The sequence below is a fragment of the Plectropomus leopardus genome, chromosome 16 (genome assembly GCF_026936395.1).
Source record: "Plectropomus leopardus strain MGB_pleo_1.0 chromosome 16, ASM2693639v1, whole genome shotgun sequence".
Lineage (NCBI taxonomy): Eukaryota > Metazoa > Chordata > Actinopteri > Perciformes > Serranidae > Plectropomus > Plectropomus leopardus.
Genome location: NC_142191.1, coordinates 3,826,081 through 3,850,988, shown reverse-complemented (window position 1 = coordinate 3,850,988; position 24,908 = coordinate 3,826,081). Strand labels below are relative to the sequence as shown.

Sequence of the window (24,908 nt, the reverse complement as noted above, 5' to 3'; positions counted from 1 at the left end):
TGACACATGAACGGTCATATCTATTTGCTTTGCTCTGATAGGAGCACGCGTCTGCTTTAGTGTGAAAAATGGACAACCCGATGCTTAAAACGCAGCTCTGTATGAAAAATAAAAATAAATAAAACACACTCACTGACTCACGAGTGTTCAATAGAGCGCGTGCCCATGTTTAGCCTCACAGCGCTAACAAACCCACTCAGCTGAAATGACCACAGCTCGGTGTCCTTTTTGAGGTTTGTGTGTGAAAACACATGCGTGTGCTTTTTCCTCTGGTAATGGATGAGTAAAATATGCTCTTGCAAATGGCACTTCATTTGGGTTCAAGAGATGCTTTGCTGAACGGGGTTGTGTTTTGTTTTCGTTTGCGACTGCATGACGATGTGTACGAATCAATCAGAAGGACAGACGAGTGGCGGGGTGGAGAGAGATGGAGCGGACGACAGACGCTGACTGCTGCCCTGAGCAACAACTGACAGGTGCAATGTGTTCTCCTTTGAGGCTTTTTTCAGCATGACTTCATTAAAAAAAACTTTCTTCTGCTCATTTAACACAAAAAATAATCATATGAATGTCTGCTTGCTGCAGAGTAACAGAAAACTTTCTGGCTTGTTTCTCAACCTTCTGCTCTTTGACATTCACTCGTAACTTCTGTGCTCCGAGCTCTCATGATTATAATAACTATAACTTCATATATAAAGCACCTTCAAAAGTATCCTGTTTCTGCAAAAGCACAGACAGGACGCTCAAAAGACAACATAGCAACAGAGAGCTATAAAGTCCAACCAAAACATAAGCAAGAAAAAACTAAATCAAAGTTAGTGTCACAAATTCAGTATCTGACCACGTGTCGAAGGCTAGGTCACACTGACTTTGACCTTTGACCACCACCTCTCATGATATATGCACTATATAAATTTGTGAGTTATAGCCAAAAGCATATTTCATAAGGTCACAGTGACCTTTGACCACCAAATTCACAAAAAAAAGGTCACATTGACCATGGCCTTTAACCTTTGACCACCAAATTCTAATCTGTTCATCACTGCATACAAGAGGGCATTTGTGCCAAATTTTAAGAAATTACCTCAATGCACTCCTGAGATATGGTGTTCACAAGAATGAGACAACCCAAAAAAATAAGGCCTCCTGCCTGGTCATCGGCAGTGCGGAGGCATAAAAATGCAAAATCCAAGACACAACGTCAGCATGAGTAAATTCAAATAAAACATTAAAAAATAAATTAAAGCAATAAAAGTACTAAAATGACAAAATACTAAAGAAAAAAACACTGACATCACATAAACAGAAATCTATTTAGATGGGGTTTTAAGATTATTTTGGGGGGTATTTGTCCCTTCATTGATCAGTTATAGAATGACATGTTATGGCAAAAACATGATCACCTTTAGATTCAATCCTTGACTACGAAACAGCCAGAAGGTTACCCTACCGGAGGATCTAAGGGGTCTCAAAGGGGTCAACATTTGGCTGAAAGGGGTCAACATTTCCCAGACAACCCAGACGAGCTTTAAAAGTGATCAATAAAATCTTAAAATCAATTCTAAATCAAACAGGGAGCCAGTGGAAAGAGGGCAGAGTAAAGGTGATGTGATGTTTGTTAAAACCAATAAGAAGCTGAGCTGCTGCGTTTTGAGCTAGTTCGAGGCGAGACATGATGATGTAGCGCGGCCCACTTTTACCATCCTTCATGAATCTCGGGAAAACAAAGGATTGCTTCCGTTGAACTGATGATTTGTTTGTTCTCTGTGTGTTGTACAGCTCGTGCAACCCTCGTGTGTTTCTAAGAGCGCGCGGTGGAAATGAGGCGCCTTTGACTCGCTGTGGATATGCAGCCGCCGTGCTTGAGTGACCGCGGTTCAACTGGCTGCACACATCAGGACCGAGCGCGCTCTGGGACGACAAAGGACACAGATGAGAACGGAGGTCCGGAGTTCAGTGGCTTGGATCAGATCCCATCCCGCTCTCTAATACGCGAGTCGTGCTCGGGGCCGATACACGAGCGATTTCCAGTCTTGTGTGAACGTTTGGGATATGAACAGTGACATCCTGTGCGTTCTGTGCAAATCCCTATATGTGTGTGCATGCAGGGACGTATTCGTGTGAGTTGGAGAGGCAGAGAGGCAGGAGGAGAAGGACTGCACACTGCATCAATCTCCATTTCCTGGCTGTGTCTCCTCAAGAGCCCATATTTGTCACAGGTTGCACGGGTGTCGGCCTGCCCGAACATTTCGCCCCGCTCTATAACCGCCTCAGTTTCCTCTTCAGGGATGATTGTTGTGACACAAAGCTTCTCATCTCCAAAAACACAATTAACCTTTTCTTAAGGGGTCCGCGGTGATGAAAAGTTCCCGTTTTGAACTCGGAGCTCAAAAGGAGAATCGCTAAATTAAAAGTGATGCTTGTGGTGAAAGGGTCATTTGTAGTTTTGAAGGTAAATGAATCGTAAAACAGTGAGGGAAACGTTTATATCCCAACACAGCCTCAAAGCATTTTTGTCCTTTGATAATTTTGTACTCCGACTACATAATGATAGCATCATTTGTTCTGGGAAAATGATTTTTTTTTTCCTAATGAGCGCTGGAGGCAAAAAAAAAAAGAATCACCTCGCAACATTAACAGAGTCAATTGTATAAAATCCCCAAAATAATACAGAGTGACTTTAACTCTTTAACACCTGGACTGACATTGGTTTTCTTGTGCTGCGTTCTGATACCTTTTACAAGCAATAAGCAATGCAATTGTCAACACAATTGGAATTAAAAAAAAAGGAAATAAATAAATATATATATATATATATATATATATATATATATATATATATATATATATATATATATATATATATATATATATATATACATTATAGTATTAGATATATATTAAAATATATTTTAAACAAATATTAAAATTATATTATATATCATCTCAGAAAACAGATTCTTTAAATGTTTTTTTTTTCTAATTTAGCACTATCTCAACCCTTTAAATCCCTTTCAAACCTGGACCAGTATCACTTTTCTTGTGCTGCATTCAGATGCCTTTCACAAGCTATTTGGTACTACAAAACCTGAGCAAACTGGTTTCATTTCTTTCGAAAGCGTTATGGGAAAAAAGGCAATGGCTAACTTGGCAAGAAATGTACCACAAAAAGCAAGAAATTAGTTAACTGTGACGAGTAACTCACCTTAATTTTAGTTTTAAAAAAAAGTGGTGAGGATTATTAGATAATAAGTAAAAAAATATCCTGGAAACTATATTCATGATTATAATAATTGTTATATTTTATATTATTTTATGTAGATAAAAAATAAAATAACATTTATAAAATAAAAGTTATTTTTTGTTTGTTTTTTATATACTTACAATTCATTGTGCTTATTTTCAGGTAATTCACTTTCTTGTACTAATTTTTTGCTAACTCTTGGGCCAGTTGATGTTTTAGGTAATTTTACTATTTTCCTGCTATTTTTCTAACCATTTCTTTCTTTTTTTTTCTTCCTTCTTTCTCTTCTTCTCATGTTTTTAAAAGAGTCCAAGCCAATTTGCTCAGGTTTTAAAGAGTTAAAGGATATAAAGCAACATCTTTAACTATATTAATTTGGCTTCGGAGCTGCAAATGTCAGGGCAGGCCATTGTTATTTCTGATGAGTGGACGGCAGGTCTTTGCTAATGGCACAACTGCCCCCTTTTTTTTTTTTTGAAATCATGAAAACACACCATTAACTGTCCTTTTTAGCTGTTACATTAGTTGGCCACTTTCCAAAGAGCCAATTAATCAGCCTCTTTTGTCAGGTTGAGTCACCTGGCAAGATAGGATCCTTTATGAAATATGTTCAAGTGAGGCGTAATGGAGGTCCTATTCAGGGATTTGGCAGCGACTGGCCTGTTATAATTGGAGCCATGTGTCTGTGGTCGTCCCACAAAAGCGTGCCGGGTGAAAGGAAGGACAGGTCTCTCTCTCTGTCAGCACCTTCACAGAGAAAACACGACGCGGGACACCTCTTGCTTATGGAAGCGGTGACTGAATGTGGAGGCGGGTTCAGCTCTCAGATGTTCTGTTTTACGGTCATTAAAGGGTGAGTCTCTTTGTTTAGACTACATTAAAGGTGCAGCGTGTCATACCTGGCCACATGCTCCCGTCTAATAGGGAGCAGTATTTCACCTCCACGCCAACTACAAACAAACTAACAGCAGGGATACTTTCCAGGGAAAAAAAGAAAATAGCCGCATCAAAACCACGAATCAACGCCATTTTGGAATGTTATCAGGTTCAGTTTGTATCATGAGTTTCACTGTCTTTGCTCTGTGAGTCTCTAAGCTTTTCGACGGCGGCCGACAGTTGCAACCGTGCTGCAAATGGACAAAACACAAGCAAATTAAAAAAACATCTTTGTCTATTTGGAGAATATGCTGCAAATATGCTGCTGCTTTTTTTGTTTTTTATTTTTACACATTTTCTTCTTTGATTTTTGATTTTTTCTTCATTTTCATTTGCTTATTTTAAGAAATTTTTCTTGTAATTTCTTGATCATTTCTTTTTTTTTCAATTTCTTTTTAGTTCCTCATTGCCTTCTTTTGCAGAGTGGATGCTGGCTTTACTGCAGAAAAACTCACATTTAAACTCATTTTGTAACAACACTGACTCCAGTAACCATAGACTAAAAAACAAACGTAAATCATCTGTGTGCATCACTATTGAGTGTCCTCTGTAAACACTGGAAACACTGGAAAAACTAAGATGTTTTCTTAGTTTACTAGTCTTTGTCTATTTGCAGTGTGGTTTAAATATGATGATTATAATATTTTACTATCACACCCTCTAGATTTTTTTTGCCTCCCAGCAGCTCCATTTACAACATCAAAGACAAGAAACATGACACGTACATTTAACACCATTCATGACCTCTCAAAGTGCATTTGAGCTATAATTAAGCTGCATATTTAGGTTCAGGGTTAACTGGTGCACAAAGGAGTGCTTTAGTATAACCGTCTTATAACGTAAAAGACATTTCTGTAACACAATACATAGACGTCTGTGACATCAAGTCAAGACTGTAACTCCTTCACATTCAGTAATGGTAGCTCCTTTTTTTAAAGTTTTCAATTAAAATTCTGGACAAATGTAAAACATTGGACTGCTAGGGTTTGCATAACTGATTAACTGGTTTGCAAAAAAAAAGCACATCCAGTTTACAATCACACAAAACAACAAATCCAAATATATCTTGAAATATCGCCTTCACAATAAGACAGGCAAGGTCGCAGTGACCTTGACCTTTGACCATCAACAGTTTACACAGTTTATCATTGAGTCCAAATGGAAGTTTGTGCTAAATTTGAAGAATATTGTCTAAAAGCAATCTTGAGATATCGCGTTCATGAGACTGGGACAACTCAACAAATGAACAGGGGGACAACTCAAACACACAACGCCTCAGGCTACGGCTAACGCTGGTGCAGAGGCATAAAAACTCATTTTTGAGTGGAGGGGGACTTTAACAGACAGTTGTATCAATCCTCTCACATGACAGTCGGCAAGTAAGCACAAGATTGTTAATTTTCATCCAATTTGTTGTGAAGTAACTTCTTGATTCAGCACTAAATTCTACGCTCCTCTGTAGCGAAAGCGTCTCTTTTCTGCTGAAATTTGATATTTAGTTAAAAGACTTTAAAACAGACACATATGGACACTTGCAGGGCGGCACACCTGCAATGATACTCAATCAAAGAAAAGTGACACAGCTCTCTTCCTTCGTTCAGTGGCTCTGTGTCTCAAAGCAAACCGTTATTAACGCTCAAATGCGCTCCCTCTGTCTCTAAGCGATGTCCGGGCCCCGTTTCCTGGTGCCGTCGGATGTTAGTGACAGCATAGCGGGGAGAGAAAATTGCATATTATTTACCCAGCGCCTTCAATATGCCACTTTTCCACTCTATGGCCTGCAGCTTACAACCCACAGCACATGCACAGACACACAAACGCACAAAAACACACACACGCTCTGATGAATGCAAACTTAGCTCACGGCTTAAAGCTTTTCCTCCCTCCCCCTCGCCTGAGTTTGTGACATTTTGTCATGACATGTCATTAAAAAGTGTCACAGGTTCTGATTTCCGCAGCTCTCTGGCCCCAAACAGGCAGCAGTGACGGAGGCGAGCGAGGGTGACGACGATGAGCTGGACCGTGTGTGTGTGTGTGTGTGTGTGTGTGTGTGTGTGTGTGTGTGTGTGTGTGTGTGTGTGTGTGTGTGTGTGTGTAAACTCAGCCCTCGGGGCCACACAGCCTTCTCCTGTGGCATGATGGGAACAGCCTCGTCTCTTCTCCTCCCCCTCTGTCCTCTCCGCGGGCCTCGGGCTGGCTCCGTTGTTTTTCGGTCACACATGGGCAGGAGATTTGAGCTTGACCGAGAGCTCAATCACAGCTCCCCTGCCTGGATGTCATGGCTGTGCGCAGAGGCACAAACTGTTGGATATCAGATTGGAACACAGGGGCCTCTCTTTCTCACTTTCTCAATCACTCCTCGCCCGTTTATGTCTTTCTGTCTCGCTCTGCTTCTTTCTCTCACTCCACTTCTCTCTATCCGCCCCTCCTCCTCTCTCTCTTCTGAGACGGGGTGACCCGGGTGTCTCGTCTCAGGAACCAGTGCGGTGGGTTGTTCAGACAACCGGGAAAATGTTCCATTTCTTCTTTTTTATTTCGTTCTTCTACTTCATCTGAGTAACTCACCTCTGCACCTCTCCATTAGAGTGTGAGATTGCAGGAGTCGGCCGGACTGAGCTGGCTGGACGTTTTTTCGATGCAGATGACAGGGGTCGTGTGTTCTCCTGAAAACTGTGCGTCAGCCTTGTTGTGGATCTTTGTGAATCTGCACTGAGTCAAATTTCCTATCAGTCACCCCAGAAATTCCAATTTCAGTGGATTTATCAGTCACCATGTCATGAAACTTGAATTACCGCCTTGTGGCTGTACGTCCGCGCACCAGTTACAGTTTACATCCGAATCTGTGAAAAATGCTTCAAACATCTTCTCCCCGACTTCAGATGACCTCGACAATCAGCAGAGATTATTAAGATTATAGTCATCAGTTCAGTATCTGACCAAATATCTCCCCTCCTGTTCCTGAGTTCTGACGTCACGGATGGCTAGAAAAGCGTTCTTGGCAAACATTATGATGTCACATTGAAGCTGACCTTTGACCTTTTGAATATAAAATGTCATCACTTCATCATTATGTCCTGTTGAACATCTGTGTGAAATTTTGTAATGTTTAGCGTATTGGATTCTTGAGTTATGGCCAAAAACGTGTTGTGAGGTCACACTCACCGTTGACATTCATGAAAATGAGATGAACAAAAGGTTACATTTACCTTTGACCACAAAATGATCAAAGTGGATGTTTGTGCCAAATTTGAAGAAATTCTCTCTGGGTGTTCTTGACATATTGCATCAGGTCCAAGTGGACATTTTTGCCAAATTTCAGAAAACTCCCCCAAGGCCCTCTTGAGATATTGCGAAAACAGAAAAGAGATAGGTGCAACGTCACATCACCCTTTGACCACCAAAATCTGACCAGTTCATCATTGAGTCCAAGTCGACATTTGTGCCAAATTTGATTTTTTTTTTCTCCTGGCATTCTTGAAATAGTGCTCTCATAAGAATGAAACTCATGAGGTCTTTGGCACAGTTCAAGTGGACGTTTGTGCCAAAGTTGAAGAAACACCTTCAAAGCCTCCTTGACATATGGCGTTCAGAAGAATAAGAGTGATGCAAGATCCCGTTGACCTTGAACACCAAGATCTAATAACTTCATATTTGAGTCTAAGTGGACCTCTGCCCCAAATATGAAGAAATACCTTGAAGGCGCTCTTAAGATTCAGAGGCACAGAGGCATAAAAACTCCTCCCAAACTGTTTATTTTTTTTTTTTATTTCTCTCAGCACCTACGTGAGCAACTAACGAGCGTCTCCATCTGCTCTCAATGGCCTGTCCTTATGCTTTGTGTTGCACATAATGTAAAATCCTCCACTACAAAACACCCAGTAGGCCTGATGGATTACAGAGTGCCACATATCACAAGATAAATGCGAAATGTTTAATCCGAAAGGTAAAAAAAAATTCAAATATTGACGAATGTGCCTCATAAAAGTGGATGCCGATAAAGTTACATTGATTGCCGAGGTCTGTGCCGGATCTGATCCGGCTGATATAAGGCAGTTCTCCCTCGTGCAAGTTGATGAGAAGGCATTACTCTGAATGAATGACTCTGGTGATGGACCGGTGTAATTTATCTGATAATAATCTCACCTCCATTTTTAAACAGCTATAAAATACTTAAAAATCATCAGCTTTAAATTCATGGTTTTCATGACTCAATCCATAAAAATCTCATGACCTGAGGTTTTTTACCCGCCGGATGGATATCCCTCCTCAGTGCAGTCCATTTACCTTTTCATGAACGTGAGCCGACGCTCTGACCTTGAGGCATATCGATTCCACGTTTGTTAAAATTTGACCCCCTGTACCTCACTGTCAATACCTCTCCGTGGGACATAACCTTTGATTATGATTAACGGCCTCTAGGAATAAATTGCACACCTGTTAGTCTTACAGAAAAAAAAGGACTGCCTGTGTTTTTGTTGTGATTTCTCATGCGGTACAGTCTCTCACAAACAAATGAAGTGTAACTAAGAATAGAGCACATACTGAGGGCAAAGCACTCCTGGGATTACGAACAACTGCTGTGTTAGGCTGCATCTGAAGCTCAAAGTTGATGAACACTACCAAGAGAGAACGACGAGTCACTTTACTGGTTTTTCATGCTGTGCAGCTCTCGGAGCAGACGGGGGAAAGTCGATAGAACAGCGGCGCTAATGCAGCTCTGCAGACATACAGTATCTGTACTGTCAGCGGTAACGAGAGGTTTCACCTCGCTTCTTTTGTCTCCTGATAAAATGTGTGCTCATTTTAGTAAAGTGCGCTGTGGTGTCAAAGTGGAGCAGAAACACACACTTCAATAACACACCCATCAGGTCTCTGTTTTATTACCTGCACTCTGGAGTCGGGGTCTTGTTTGATCCATTTGATGACCGTCTCGTAGACCAGCTCCTCAGCCTTGGTGTTGAGGCTGTCGTTGGACAGGTAGGCCACCAGGTCCTCCTTGGACACGTTCAGAATCTCCTCTTGTCCCGCCACCTGAAGCATTACGAAATAAACACTTAAACTCAAATGATATCACATGTTTATTATTTCTATTTTCTGCAACTTCACACCTCTACTGCGTTTCATCTCAGAGCAAATATTGTCAATAACACAAAACAGTCAATAAAACAGGTTTTAAACAACTGTGAGTCAGTGTTATCGAGACAGATCCTGAGACATACAGTCATAACTGTGCACACAAATAGATACAACGTATTTGAGGGTAAAAATTAGGCTGATTGGTCGAGTAGTTTTCAAGATTGGCTGCAGACAGACGTACACACTCACACGCTTATGCAGGCACACACACAACCAAACGCATGATCCCCTGCAGGCTTACACCTACAGCGGAGATAATACATTATAATATTAGATCAATAAGGCTTTAATGGACCTCAGGGGGGAAGCTACCCAGTAAAGTAATCTATAAAATATATATAAATGGACTGAAATTAGCTCCACATTTACCAGCTGCACAACTTCTTGTGCAGCTTGGTAATTTTCTTGTAACTCATAACATAAACACAAATGAATCATGTACTTTAATAATATGGTTTATAGACTGAAATGTGCCTTGTGCTTCCTTATTGCCTCTCGGTCGGCCATGCTTGCCAAAAAAGTGCCCTACTGCAGTCACTTTAGACGAGGACTTCAGCACCGTGATTGGCTTATAGATATCCCATCAATTAAGTCGGTGCATTTGGGTTGAGTCAAATATAGCTAACCATAGATCGAGAGATCCTAAAACATGTTCTGTTGTAATGGACGAGGGATCTGTTCGTTTCAGCCCTACATTTCATTTCTATGGATAAATTGGAGTTTTGGCACAAAGTGATGCATTTTGAAGAACAGCTGAAAACATCTCTGGTTTTCATTTATCCTGAATTAAATTAGAAATATCTATCTATGTATCTATCTATGTACTCAAAGCCAACCTTCATACTGAAACGGACAACTATAGTATAGTACTATAGTAACTTTGACCTTGCTTCCCAGATACTTGAACTATTCCTTTAACACTTCATCAGTGCTTCTTGATGAAAAGATGTATCCAGTAATGCAGCTGAAGATTAACTAGAAAGACTATTTGTGTATTTTCTTCTTTGATGGCTATTGAAAAACGCCTGCTGTGGCATCCGAGATGATGGTGGGGTCAGACCGCCATCATACTCTCAAACCCTAGAGTGCGGCAAAGCAATTTTCTGTCCGACAGTGTGTGATTCACTCTCTTCTAATGCTTCCAGAAAGCAGAGATCTCTGCGTTTCTCTGGTGCTTCTGTCAGACTTAATTTTTCACATTTTTATTGGGTTATCTAAGGGCTCCTGCAGTATTATTATAGGTAGAAACAATTTTGCTAAATCTCAGGTGAACCCAATTTATTCATTAATCTATTTATTGTTATGTGTAGTAAAGGAATATTTCGATCTCAAAAGAATATTTGTAGGTCAGTTACTCGGCCTATTTCATGTTGAATTCATGAAGAAAACTTTCCCACATGCCTCAGGAGAATAAAGAATACAAAAACTGGGGCTGCCCCTTAAAAGTTGAAGATTTGACTCATCAGTTGGAAACCCCTCAGTGGACTGAGACTGTTTCAAGTTGAGCAATTTTTTTTTTTTCATTTTTTGTTAGTCAGTGTGCTGTGCAATGTACTGCTGCAGATATTTTAGTCCCCAGATTTTGTAGCGTAGGGAGTGCTCTTGACCTTCTCATTACTTTTTATTTAGAAGTGGTTAATTTACAATTCACACCAGCTTAATACGACACAGTCCCTGGTCTTTGTTTGATATCTAGTGCCATAAAAAATGCACATTTCCTATCTCTCGCCAGCATATTTACCTTTTCTCCCTGTATTATGTGAATGCTGTCACACTGGACGTTCTGCTGAAACTCTTCAAACTTTTTAAATGATTAATTGTGATCTGATTCGACTGACATAAATTCTGAGTCAGTATTTAACAACAGCAAAACTAGGTAAACACATCTATTTACAATCTCACACAGCTCCTGCAGTAAAATCCAAGTCTTAATTTATGTTGTTGCATGTTTAGAGCTTCCCAAAAAGGGAACCTCTTCTGACATGGACCTGAACTTAAGGTGAAACTTATCCATGCTTCTTTAAAGACCCCCCCACTAAACAAAAACAGTAATTTTACCTCGCTGGACACAGGAGCTGCTGGTCTACTGCTGCCTCCATCAGTTAGCTTTTTGAGTTATTTTGTGACTCTGGTGAATCTGAATAAAGCCTTTAAAACAATAAACTGGCTTTAAAGACAGAGATTCATTTTTAGTTCAGTTCCCCATCAGAAAGAGCTGTATGTTTGTTTACTGAGCATACGACAGGATAAATGTGACTTGGATTATACTGTATGAGTTGTGTGAGAGTTGTTAAACAGATGTTTTGGTGAGGTTTTGCCATCGTTGGACCCCTGTGACTCTTTTTTGGATTCTTTGTTCACTGTGGAGGCAACCAAGACAAACAAAGTTTTCTTCACAAAAACAACACAAGGTGAGTAATTCATATGCAGATGATCATAACTATTCCTCTGACTTAATTATTGTCATAATTTCAATTAGATTTTATTACCATTGATAATAGTTTTATTTGCCTTTATTTTTCCCTTTTCCACCTAATAATGTCTTTTTTTAATTTTTGCAACATCAAACAAGGACAATTAAATACAAAACTGTAGGTTGAGGATCACGTTCACATGAAACATTTCAGTTTACATCTTATATTAAGACAGATTTGGATGTTGCAGGGGTTAAATTACAGTATTTCCCCGGTGCTTCCTTCATATGGGCTCTAAGTCTGTCATTTTTTCTGTCTGATCTAACATATGGCTTTCACAAAAATTCACAAATGACAAATCTCTACCCACCTCAGGGAAGTTCTGCAGGGCGAAAGCTTTGGCCATGTTATGGAGCTCCGTGCAAGTCATGGCTTCAGCCATCGCCAGCACTCCCAGACAGTTCGCTGCAGTCAATTGTTTCTCTGGAGTCGATAAACGAGGTCGGCGCGATGATGAGACAGAAAAACAAAAACAAGAGAAACAAAGACACAGGCAGGTTGATTAATACAGAGAAAAAAAAACCCAAACATCATTCAGACATCCAGAAAAACATCACAGAAATCAGAGACAGAAAAGGCAGCTGCAGGTAGCGCAGACCTGTAGCCTATCGGGTGTATATCTGCCTGAGACTAAGGGAGAACAAGTATAATAACTCAAAACAGCTCCGGGGACAAACAACGAGGGGAATCGATCGCTCACAGCCCAGGCAGGAGGTGGTGGATGGCAGGGAGCGGGATTTGGGATTAGCTGGGCCACTTTAAAGAAGTCCTGTCAGATCTCGGAGTCTAACACACACACACAGTCGAGAATATATGAAACTACGCTGATAGCCAGGCCAGCGGGGAGAAGGCTTACACTGCGCGCCTGTGATCTCTTGTAAGGGTGAAGCATTTACGGTGGTGTGTCTGTAATTTTAGTTTTTTAACACACGCAGCCATTTATCACAAGAGAGGGGAAAGTGTTGGTGGTGTGGCGTTCACACACAAGCGGGCAATCGCGTGGATGAACTGGGTCAGCGGCCACTGAAAGAGGCCTGATTAAACAATAGCCATCAAAGAGAAGCGGTGCCAGGCCTTTTATCGCTGAAGACAGAGTCTGAGAGTGTTTCCTAAACAAATATCAGCCAAAAAGGTCACCTCACATCTGCTAAATCATAACGAAACAAAAGCCAAACCAAAGACCGAATAAAAGTGGGCTTCACGCTGCATCAAAGTGGGGGTTAGGGCCTAAACAAAAGGCTGTTTGAAAATGTTGCTCTGCTGTGCCATTTGAGCAGATGAAGCGTTATTTCAGTGCACACTCGTACATTCAGAGCACTACACTGCACAAACCTTTCATTAGTTTGTTCAAAGCGGGACAGCCAGGTTTGCAGTTTAAGTCCTCCTAAATATGGCTAAATTTGGAGCATGGCACCGGGGTTTGGGGATTAACAGAGTAAAAGTGTCAACTTATTTTAACTACATTAAACTTTACGTTTAACTGTGTTCAGGTATATTTTAAATTGGTGGCATTCTGAATACAGTTAGTGTCATTAAAAATAGATTACTTATATGGTTAGTTACTAAAACCTGGTGCCAACATGGTACCGGTTCCTATACAACTAGTACCAACTGGGCCGAATCGTAACCCAGATTTTTGTGCTTCATTTTGGTGCAAGGCTTTGTGAGAGGCGAAATGGAGAGCAAGCACAAGTGAGGAAGATGGAGCGAGTGAGTGTGTGTCTGTGATGGTGATAGTGAGGCTGCGGTGAGCAGCGCAGAGAGTATGATGTTTGGTCGCAGTGCAGCGTGTGAACAGTGAAAGGAGTTAGCACTGAAGTAAACTAAGCTAAGTTAACCTCCGCAGATCCTTAAGGTGGTCTGTTAAGGTGGACCAGCATTGTAGTTACAGTCTTACAGTCTGTCTGCTGAGTCTTTCCTGAGTAAGGTAGACAATTAAAGATCCCAAATTAAAATTCATTTTGCTGTTAGTATTACTGTTAATGGTATTTAGTGTTAAATGATTGTAGTTGGGTTCAGTTTTATTTATAAGGTGAATTTGTGTTTATCTAATTTTGTATTCAAGTATTCTCTAAACTGTTAAGAATATTGCATCAATTTCATGTTTAAATTTGCCTTTTCAACTGGAAAAAAAAGTTCAGGCACCATTTAGGTACCAGCACTGTTTTAAAAGTATAACGTTATCACCAGTATCGAGAAAAAAAACCCAAACGATACTAACCCCAGTTAGTTGAAGGGATTAAGTTATTTGTTTTTGTTACACACAGTGTCCTTACTGAATGCAATGCAAGTTTGTTTGTTTTGCTTTTATTGGTAAGTTCAACTGTCTGCAAGTGATGCATTGTTGCCGTTTTGAACTTTTGTCAGACACCCAGTTACTTATTATTCCTGATGCTTGCTTTGAAAGCTCACCAATGGACGTGGACCTATCTTGAAATGAGGAGTTCTAATTTAACTACAAAAACCTAAATAAGGTGGCAGCTGGCTGGAAGGAGGTTATCAGAGCTCAAAACTGCTGGTAAAAAATCATCTCCATTAACAACCTCCTTACTGTTATCTACACCAATCAGCACAATGCACCAGGCAACACTGTAAAAACTGCTCAGGAATGACGCCAGGAACATGACAAAGAGCTCAAGATGTCACCCTGGCCTCTAAATTCTCCAAATCCTAATCTGAGTGAGCATCTGTGGGATGTGCCAGTACCTCACCTCGCAATCCACAGGATTCAAAGGATCCGCCTGTAACGCCTGAGTGCAAGACACCACAGGACATCATCCACAGGTCCTGCGCATGCCACGACAGGTTAGTGTGATCCACAGTGGGGCCTCTAACCTGGCAAGGCACAGGACCTCTGGGGTACAGCCACGTCCCACAGATGCTGAATCGATTAGGATCTCAGGGATGTGGAGGTCAAGTTGACACTTTGAGCTCTTTGTCACGTTTCTCGGGCCGTTCCTGAGCATTTTTAACGGTGTAGCAGGGTGCAATGTCCTGCTGGGAGGACCACTGTCACCGAGGAGCTCCGCTGCCATGAGGGGGATTACTTGGTCTGTAATCTTGTTTGGGTGGGAGGTGTGTGTCAAGTGGCATTCACATGGATGCCAGGACCAAAGGTTACCCAGCGAAAAATCGAATTGCAACAAAATGATGATCGATGTTATTCACTTCACCTGTCAGGGGTTTTCATGTTGTGGCGGATCAGTGTATCTTGTATGTCATTTCCAGTAAATATTATGATTGTGTGTTTGAATGTGTGTTTTCTGTTTGAAAAGTACAAAGATAGAACAACAGACCGTACTGGCCCATGTTTCAGGTGGTTAAGTCTGCAGTCGAGTGTACAGCTAATACGTAGCTAGTTTGTTTGCATTATGGACATATAAAGCTGCATGACCGTGTTAGTCCTCTGCAGCAATAAGTCGACGCCGGGCCAAAGTGCAGACGGTGTGTAATAAAACAAATGTGTTGGCAGCACTTTGTAAACAATAGAAGGGGTTTAACATGTCAAACTGCAAATATAAAATCTAAAATACGCCTAATGGAAAACATCAATTTTCAAAAAAGAAATTCCATTTATCACAAAAAAAGTTTTTTATGCTGGCATGAGGTGGTATTTTAGGTGACTTGAAAAAGCCATATTTTGCAAAACAACAATGAAAACACTTTTTTGGCCTTTCTAGGTCACATGATGCTATGGCTGTGAGCTTGTCAGTAGGAACTGGCTCCCTCATGATGCAGCAGGAGCTACAAGAGCTGTTATTGCATCACGTAACTCTGAGAAAGTTGAGCGGATCATGAGGAAGTTTTGAATCCACAATTCCTCTGTGAAATCGTGGACTATCAGCTCCCCGAAATCCTCATACGTGACTGCTCCCATGTATAAGGGGCTCACCTTTCCATCATGGCTCCATAACTCGCCTATGTGGCCTTTGATTGGAAATAATGACGGTTAGTGCGATGGCTGCAACAGAAATAAGGCTGCTAATGTTTTGAACATCCATTACCAAGCTTCTTATAATGTTATCGCCAGAAGAGAAGTCACGTGACATCACTCAGTGGAAATGCAGCCATCTTCGCAATTATTTAGTTTAATTAGTTTTATCGACATTTCAAAAGTATTGCATTAGTTCTGCACATATCTGTAATGGAAACCCACCTACTGTTTTCCCAATTTGTGGACTTTTCAGCTGCTTTTCTTCTTTGAGTTATTTGCTCTTTTAAACTCCCACAGTGGGTCAAAATGTCACACCTGTCCTATCCATGATCCCGACCTGCCTGCTGTCCACTTTATACATACGTTTCAGGTGCTGTTTCTACCTCAGTTGCCGCCTTAAAGGTGAGACAACTCTGTTCCCCCATTTTGCTCTTGTACCTTTTATACAGAACAGCGAGGCAGCAGATGGCATGAAAATCCCACCTTGAAGAGGCTGTGTAAAAGGGGCTTACATTGATGGTTTACATGACGAAACAGAGGTGCCTTTCTGACAAATTCAGTGTGCACAGAGGGTGACGCTCACTTGCTGTTAGGACACGGTGTAAAATTCATACATCATTTACCACAAAGACATTTTTGTAAGTGTGCAGTGCACCTGCAACACGACAATGACAGAGGAGACGCAGCCAGGACACTGTTTAGTTTGGTTTGGAATTTTAAGAGGCTCAGCAAAACAATTTTGAAGTACAAAAGACACAAAAGTATTTAGAATATGTTTTAATTTGAGTAATCTCTCGAAAAATGTTTAAAAAATCCCATTTGAGGACATGCATTCAGTCATCTGCAGACTTTGCATGTCACTAATTCACTTTGAATCTTCGGATGACACAACGGTTCTGATTTCTGGCGGAGCGGCTGGCGAACGATGAGCAGGTAAGTTTTCATTTGCTGGAATCTGAAGTTGTGTGAACAAAAGTCAGAGTGGTATAAGTAGGTCGAGGAGATGCTATTTCTCCTCGGCGTATTTGTTACAAACTTCAATAATATCTGACACAGTATCAATTTCTCTTTGCTCAAGGACACACGCTTGCGCCTGCATTTCTCCCCCCTCTAATGTGCTGAAATGTCATGAATCTTGTCGGGGGGAGAATGGATTGACGTCTCTCTGGCAATGAAGTCTACAAATGGCTTCCCTGTTTGTTGTTTTTTTTCTTTTTCCAAATCGAGAAAAACAAATCAATAACGTGGGCTGCTGGTTCTCTTTTTACTTTCTTTTCACTCCTTTCCTGCCGCTGACCTTTTTGCTAACATGCACTTCCCTTGTGTTACCGATACCCAAAACAATTTATTAAATGGAATGCAAAGACTGACATTTGCAGCTTTTTGGTTGGTTACCCACTAAAATCTGGAACATGCCATTTTGCGTTTCATGTGACCCCCCCCCCCCCTCGAGCTCCTGGAAGCCCCTCCCTCTCCTTTGCTCCACTTTCCATATCTTGTCGAAGTATCAATCTGTTTTGCTATTTTTCTCATGGTTCAGGCCAGAGGATTTGACATTTAAGTGACAATTGTTCCCTGACCTTTTTATAAATCTGCCCCTGTGCTTGGTCTTGCCCACTGGGACGACATCAGAGGCAGCGTGCCCGACTGAGGCGCAATTCTCGCATGGTTGCCGGCTTTGGAAACACGACAAAAACGAGTCAGCGAGGATTTAGCTTCTTTACAGGAGACGTTCAGTGAGGTTGTGCATAGTGATGAAGCATGACAGTGGATGAAAATACACGAGGCTGCAGAAGCTGCAGCAGGAAAGCTTGTATGTATCTGATGTAACAGACTTGCACACTCGCTGATATGAGCATATAGCTCAGTCTGTCAAAGATTCAATTTAAAAATCGTGATTCATTTCTGACTTCAACATGTAATGTTGATAAATCACATTTTTTATTTCTACAATTCCATCATTTTGCATTTTAAAACAGTTTTGAAGCCCATATTGAAAAGATGAAGCAGTTCTTACCAGATTGTCTTGAATGGGAATCACATGACGGTATTTACACTTTTCAGTTTTAACTATTGTTTGGTTAAAGCTGTAAATTTGTGAGAGAGAGAGCAACAAATTTGCATCAAAAAACATATACTCTCCAATGAAGTGCCAAATTTGGGAGGAAAAGTATGACATTTCTTAGATTAAGTCACATATTTATGGAAAAAAAACCTAATCTATATTACTGATTTAAAGGTTGTAAAATTACAAGAAAAATAATGACTAATTTACATTTTAAAAAAAAATTCTATATATTCATACATTTGGAAAAGCCAGAAATTTCTGACAAAAAAAAATCAGAAATATAATAGAAAAAAAAGGATATTCTCTGAGGTTGAAGTTGTTGATTTACACAAATGTGTGACACAAAAAACATAAAAAGTCATAAAATCGGATGCGAAATCAGGAATTTCTGACATTAAAATCACAAATTTGGAAAACAAAAAAACTCAAAAATATAGCAAAGTGCTTTTGTTGTACACACACACACACACACACACACACACACACACACACACACACACACACACACACACACACACAGGAACCCCTCGTGTTTTCTTACCTAGGAAGGAGACACAGACTTTACAGAATGTGTTGAACTGGAATTTGTTGGCGGCCTCCAGCAGCGTCTTGGCGTTGGCCGAGTCGATGACCAGCGACCCCGTGTACACGAACTCGAGCAGCTGCTCCAGCACGTCGGCGCTGATGTTGCTCATGGTCAGCTCCAGCGTCTCGCTGCTCCTCGTCTCCCCCGATGACCTGATCAACCAATCATGGCAGAGAGAAGCGAGTTAGGGGATAAAAAAATGAAAAAATATTAACAAAAAAAAAAAGAAGAAAAAAGGAGGACAGGGACACAGATATGCTACAACACAACACCCATAACACACCTGGGCCAGTACGAGAGTGGGGAGAAAATAATCATTACACAATAACAACGTAAAGTGAAAAAAGGGACAGGAACTTTCTACTTTTCTACGAGGCTATTTGCAACTAAATGGCTGCATCTGAAACAAAACGTCCTCTCTGAACGAAGATTAGGCAAACAAAAGTTATTGCTTTGTTTCAACAGGCATGCGTACAGTGTGTTTTCATGTATGCATAGTTTTTCGGGGTGGACATGCATACATGGGATGAGGACAGAAGACAGAGAGAAAGAAAGTGACAGTTCATACGGGGACATGTGAGGTATGCTGGGTAAAAATGTGCAGAGTGTCCACTCCTGGCGTGGTGACAGGAGTGTCAGGAGTGCTTGTGTGAGCAAATTAAACAGAATATGATCTCCCTCCGTAACTCCGAGCCTGAGATGTGCGAGGAGACGTCACCGGGATCAAATGGCAGAGATTAGTCCACATGCAGGATCCCCCCGGGGAGCGTTAAATAACACCTCGCCACCCATGTTTAATGTCCCATGTGGAACAATAATCCACTCAAGGGCGAAATAAATGGAATCAAAGTGCTGCAGGACGCGTGGCCACGCTACTACGTCTCTGCAGCTATATGAAAAGCAGCCTACATTAAGATGGATGGAGGCTGTTTGCGTGTGTCACTCATGGCATTGATAACGCTCCGTTTCTCTGAGTGCGCGCGCCTCTTTCCCCTTTTTTCTCTTGCAGTTTGTCGGACTAGAAATCATGACAAACAGTCAGTGAGACACAAGACGGCAAAACAAACAAGATGAGACAGGTAGACAAAAAATGGTTAGAGTTGGAGATGAGAGAGGAGAGCGTGTGAGGCGATGAGGAGGAAGCAAAAAGGAAAAAAGGGGGAGGCAGGGCGAGACGGGTTCTTCCACAGGGGAGCCAGCAGCCATCCTTCGGAGGGAGGGGTTGGGTTGTTCCATGACTGTGCCTTGGTTCTTTTAAATCAAGAGATATCCCCGCCCACCGCCACCCGAAAAAAAAAAAAAAAATCCACCATCACACCTAAACAGAGCCTCTGTCCCCGCTGCAATACTCATCAGTAGCCTGTAGTGTATGAACTGAGACATTAGTCGTCATTTGAAGCGCACTCAGGAGGTGAGAGGGGGGGAGAAGGACATCCAAAAAAAATAAAATAAAAAGACATTTGTCTCTGGATGGACATTGGCTGGAAAGGCAGTTACTCTTTTTCCTCCTGCAAAGCAAAAAGCCACATAGTGTTATTGCCCTTTTTCCCCGCACAAAGCCCTGCAGTGGGGGGCAGGTAGTAAAGACAGAAAAGAAGGGAAGAGGGGAAGTGTCGTTCAGGGTTAAAGTGATGGAGGAGGGGGAGAAAAGAGGGAAAAGGAAAGGGGGGAAAAAGAGCTAAAAATAAAAGAAGAGCATGCTCATCAACCTGCTCAATTAGTGCAATAGGAACCGGCCTCGAGTGGCAGTTTGTTTTGTCTGAGCACTTATGTTATGGAAATGACTTTTTTCCGGAGCGTCTAAAAGAGGTGGATATTTATGCTGCGTCTGATTGCAGACTTGAATTTAAATAGTGGGAAGAGAGGGAGGACAGGAGAGACAGAGGAGGAGAGATACTGTAGGGCGAGGAGGAGGAAGAAGAAGAAGAAGGGGGAAAAAAAAGGATGGGCACACTCAGGCAAAGAAATTTGTTTGTGAAAAATGCACCACTTATTCAAGAGGAAGTCTTAAAATCAGCAGAGACTGTCAAAATGGTGGTGAGCAGAGGCGGAGAGGGAGGAGGGGAGCTGCACGCACACACACACACACACACACACACACACACACACACACACACACACACACACACACACACACACACACACACACACACACACACACACACGCACACACTTCCTAATACATCCTTCAACCTAAAAAAAACCCATTTTACAGGGAATACATTTAGCTTGTTCTTACAAGACCATCTATTCTGTGGAAGTACGAACACGAGCAGGATGTGTTAAGATAGACGCTTATTCAAATGCAAAGCCGGCGCTGTCTGGGGCTAAAAATGGCCTCCATTTACAAGTCCCGTCACAACATAAATCAGAAATAAATTATAAAAATAAACAAACTAAATGTGCCGGCTTTATGGCGTTCTGCTTGTGTTTGCTTTTTGGTATCGAGGCCACGGCGTTCAGTTCAGCTGCAGGTTTGATACGGGGAGGCTTCAAGGCTATCTGGCTGGAACGAGTCCAGTTTGTGTCAGACGCTCTGAAGGACAAAAAAAGGACAGGGTGACAGGTGGAGAGTTTAAAAGCCCGAACCTCCGTCCAAGTGTGAACACAGGGCCATCAGCGTGAGGGAGGAAAAACTGAGCGTGGACATTGGAGTGGCAGAACTCTTGATACGAAAACTTAACTTGGAAACAGAAGTTTATTTGGAGGACGGGTGACGGAAAAATGGGAAAAGAAGCAACTGCAAGTGCTGCTTTGATACTTCTGGGATCTCACTGCTTTACAATTAGAGAGTCACTTTAATGGACTAAAAATGCATTTTATAACCCACCTTTAGTGATATCTATCTGTGCAGTAAGTGAATGTTTGGGAAATCCATCTCTGATTGTATTTGAGCTGCTCACAGCGTCACATTTAGCAACATCTATTTCCTACAATGATGCATAAGGGCCATTGTAGGCAGACAAAAAAACTGAACCGGAAAGAGGGGGTTAACAGTCCCCCAAAAAAATCGAAATTCAAGAGATTACTGTTGTGTATTTGAAGGGGAAAAAATGAAATTATTCAAAGATAAAGTGGTAAACATGCAAGAGAAAAACCACAAATGTATGAGAAAAAACAATGGATTATTATATAGTAAATTTACAAGAAAAAAACATCTATATTCTCTCAAATTTAAGTGGTGAATTTTAAGAAAACAAATCACAAATTAACAAGAAATAAGTAAAATTATTCTTTGATGTCAGGAATTTCTGAGATTAAAACCCCAAATGTAATAAAAAAAAAGAGAAGAAAGAAAAAAGGTTTTTAAATTTGTGTTAAAGTTAAAGTGTTATTAAATTTTAATGTCTGATTTTGATGACTGTAATCTTGGAAACTGTGAAGTTTTTTTTCCCCTCTGTATTTTACACCTCTACCTCAGCTCCTTAATTTCATTTAATTATTGTTATTACTATTTCTTAAATTAATTCTTTTTTTTAGCTAAAGTGGCCCTGATGTCCTGGTTTTCTGTAAAAGTACTTTCAGTTAAAGAAATACTTCCTATTAAAACTGTTGAGAGGATATTTTTTTAATAATCGCGACACTGAGCCTCATAGAAGAAACACTCTCACAAACTGCTCTAAAGATGCACATAAAAGCTGATTAAGAGCACTTATCATATTCACTAATTTTCTGGCACTTAAAATGTTTTTGCCATACAAGTCATGAAGGGATATGTCTTTCTTCACAAGTAGAGAGAAATATAAGAACATAACTCGATTGAATTTGGAGTCTAAATTCACCAAAATCGACACATAAAATCTGTATTCTGTTCACTGTATCATCTTGCACATGGCTTGACAATTTAATGAGAGGTTTGACAATGATTTCTGATGACTCGCTGTAGGAATCAGTGGAAATATTCCAAATTTTCTGACAATGCTTAATGTGTTAATCTTTTGTTATCTGCTGATTTCTGACAGCAAGAGCTGAAGTTCTGCAGCCTGAGATGCTTATTTTTACCCCTGGATGAGAAAAAAACTAAGCTGTGAATGAAACAGCGTCATATGATGTGCAACGAGCAGCCTTCTGTGCAGTAATGTAGTGGAGCGTGTACCCACCCATCACCCAAAAGCCACTGAAATATAAAGGGAAGTATACCTACTTCACCAACGCGCACTACACCACTGCTTATATAGCAATTTAAGAATGTTGATCATACCAATAATCAAATCTCATAAACAGAAAAACAGCAATTTACAGCAGTTTGTGCAGATTGGAAAGTTTTGCGAATCAGATTTGGATCAATCAAATGAGCAAACAAGAAAAAGTAGGGAAAAAACATGGATATTTTCTAAAGTTTAAGTGGTAAATTTGTGAGGAAAAAAGAAGACAAATTAATGAAGAATAAGTCAAATATGCTTTGAGACTTTAAAATCGTTCATTTGTGAAATAAAGTCAGGAATTTCTGAGATTAGAGCCTCAAAATCATGAGAAAATCAAAAGGAAAGAAAGTTTAAAAAGGGTTGGAGAGTACACCCACCTATCACTGAAAATGCTCCTGAAAAACATATATGGGAGTTTACCCACTTCACCACTCGCACTACACCACTGCTTATATGGCAATTTAGGAATGTTGATTATAAAAATAATCAAATCCAATTAACAGAAAAACAGTAATTTACAGCAGTTTAGAAGTTTTGTGAATCAGATTTGGAACAATCAAATGAAGAAAAAGAAAAAAAAGATCTTTAGTGAGAATACAAAAATATTCTTGCATGAGGCCCAAAGTTAGGAAAAAAACACTGGGGTTGTTTTTCAGCATTGTGAGCAGCACAGCTCAAAAAAGTGCATTCACTTCCACTTTATGGGCAGAATAAACACAATTATCTCAAAACTTTGACAAAAAACTATCTGCATGACTAGATATCACTAAAAGTAAGTGGGAATAATTTGGGTGAAGTGACCCTTTAAATCTCAGAACAACGCTGCTGATTGAAATCTGCGGGGCGTACTCTAGTGTCCTGCTTTCCCCTCGGGCTGAACGCAGCAGCAGAGGGCTGAACAGGTGCACTCAGGGCTCAGCTGCGACGTTCAACACGGCTCTGTACCCATAACCCCCTCTGACTCACAGGCATGTAGAGCTCACGGGTGGACAGGGAGGCAGAGAAACACACGGCGTGAAAGCATGTGTCAGGGCTGCTCATAGATTCAGGGCTTTTTACATTACTGTGGCGCTGGAGATGCAGAGGCCATAAATTAAATGCCTGCAGAGCACACTTATTGGAAAATCCTGAGGGGTAAAATGGAATTACCGGAGATGATCTGTCTCCCTGCTCTGTGCATCGGCCCTTTAAAGGGTAGGGTAATAGGTTTTTGGGCGCGGGGGGCGAGGGCAGACGTGTGCGCACATTTTCGGCGCCGCATTACATCTTTCAGGTGTCGTGGTGTGAGATGGCAGTTTGAATGAACACTTGAGGTGAGGGCGGTAAGAGGAGCAGCACATTGAAAAAAAAGGGAGATTTTGCTATAAACACAGTTTTAAAATTTTCTTTCAAAATTTGGAAAGAGTGTGGAGACTGAGGCAAACCCTCCGAAAAGAACATTTACAATTTTTTTCAAGCAATTTTCGATAATTGCCTCCTTATTTTGTGCTGCTAAATTCCGGCTATTTGCCAATTAGGCCTTTAATTTCTTGAACGAATCATTGGCTCTCTGTGTGTGTGTGTGTGTGTGTGTGTGTGGGCTGGGAAAAATAACTGCAACGTGCACTCCCTCACCCTCCTGTATCACATCTCTACTTTCCCTCAGACTAATGGCAGCCTGCCTGGATAACACACGAGAATTATGTCCTTGCATCCTACGCGCACGGACACACCGCGCGCCGTAAAAAAACGCAGAGTACATTCGCACACATTTTTCTCGAGCACATACTGCACGCACATGCACGGCGTGGTTGGTTTATAGCGAGCTGACGTGGGGAGGGGGGGGGGGGTGCTGAATGGCAGTGAGAGCCTCCTGAATGAGATGGGCGAGGAAATGGTGGGCGGGAGCGCATATGAAGTCTCTCGCTCTCTTTTATTTGACCTCGTAAAAGACGTGGACAGTAGCGGGCCACGTGAAGCCTCAGCACAATTCCAGCTGCAGCGAGAGAGTGACCTGAGCTGCACACGGGAGGCCGTAACTCAATGACAAACTCTTTGCTCCTCTCTGACCGAGCTTACAAATGCCTCAAAGCAGCGAGTACAAAGGATTTTTACTGCGCTACAGGGGCGTCTCTAGGATTTAAGGACATCGGGGGCCCGGACCTCTGTAGGGGGGTCATCCTACTTTTGATTAACTTTTTGTTTTTACTTCAATCATGAATTATGATGTTAAAAATATTAGTGGTTGTTAGTTATCACTGCAGAGTAGAAACACTTTGGCTCTCATTAAACATTTATTGACATGAGTTCAAATAGTCTGTATTTTTGTTAAAACTAAGTACATTTGGTCAAGTACAAGGTTAGACAGATTATAAGATCTAAAGCTTTTTTTAATCATTGTTAGGG

At 41.1% G+C, this 24,908-nt stretch overlaps 1 protein-coding gene across 8 annotated transcripts in view; it reads right to left on the bottom strand.

Annotated features, from left to right (window-relative positions):
- The window catches only part of klhl29 (kelch-like family member 29), a 380,738-nt gene that overhangs the window by 116,622 nt on the left and 239,208 nt on the right, over window positions 1–24,908 (bottom strand). For all 8 annotated transcript variants that reach the window (XM_088089183.1, XM_088089186.1, XM_042503866.2 and 5 more), the window contains 3 exons: window positions 18,334–18,530; window positions 12,101–12,213; window positions 9,065–9,211 (listed from right to left, as the gene is read on the bottom strand). In XM_088089183.1, the coding sequence (XP_087945309.1) occupies window positions 9,065–9,211; window positions 12,101–12,213; window positions 18,334–18,530 (457 nt within the window). The remainder of the gene's footprint in view (window positions 1–9,064; window positions 9,212–12,100; window positions 12,214–18,333; window positions 18,531–24,908) is intronic.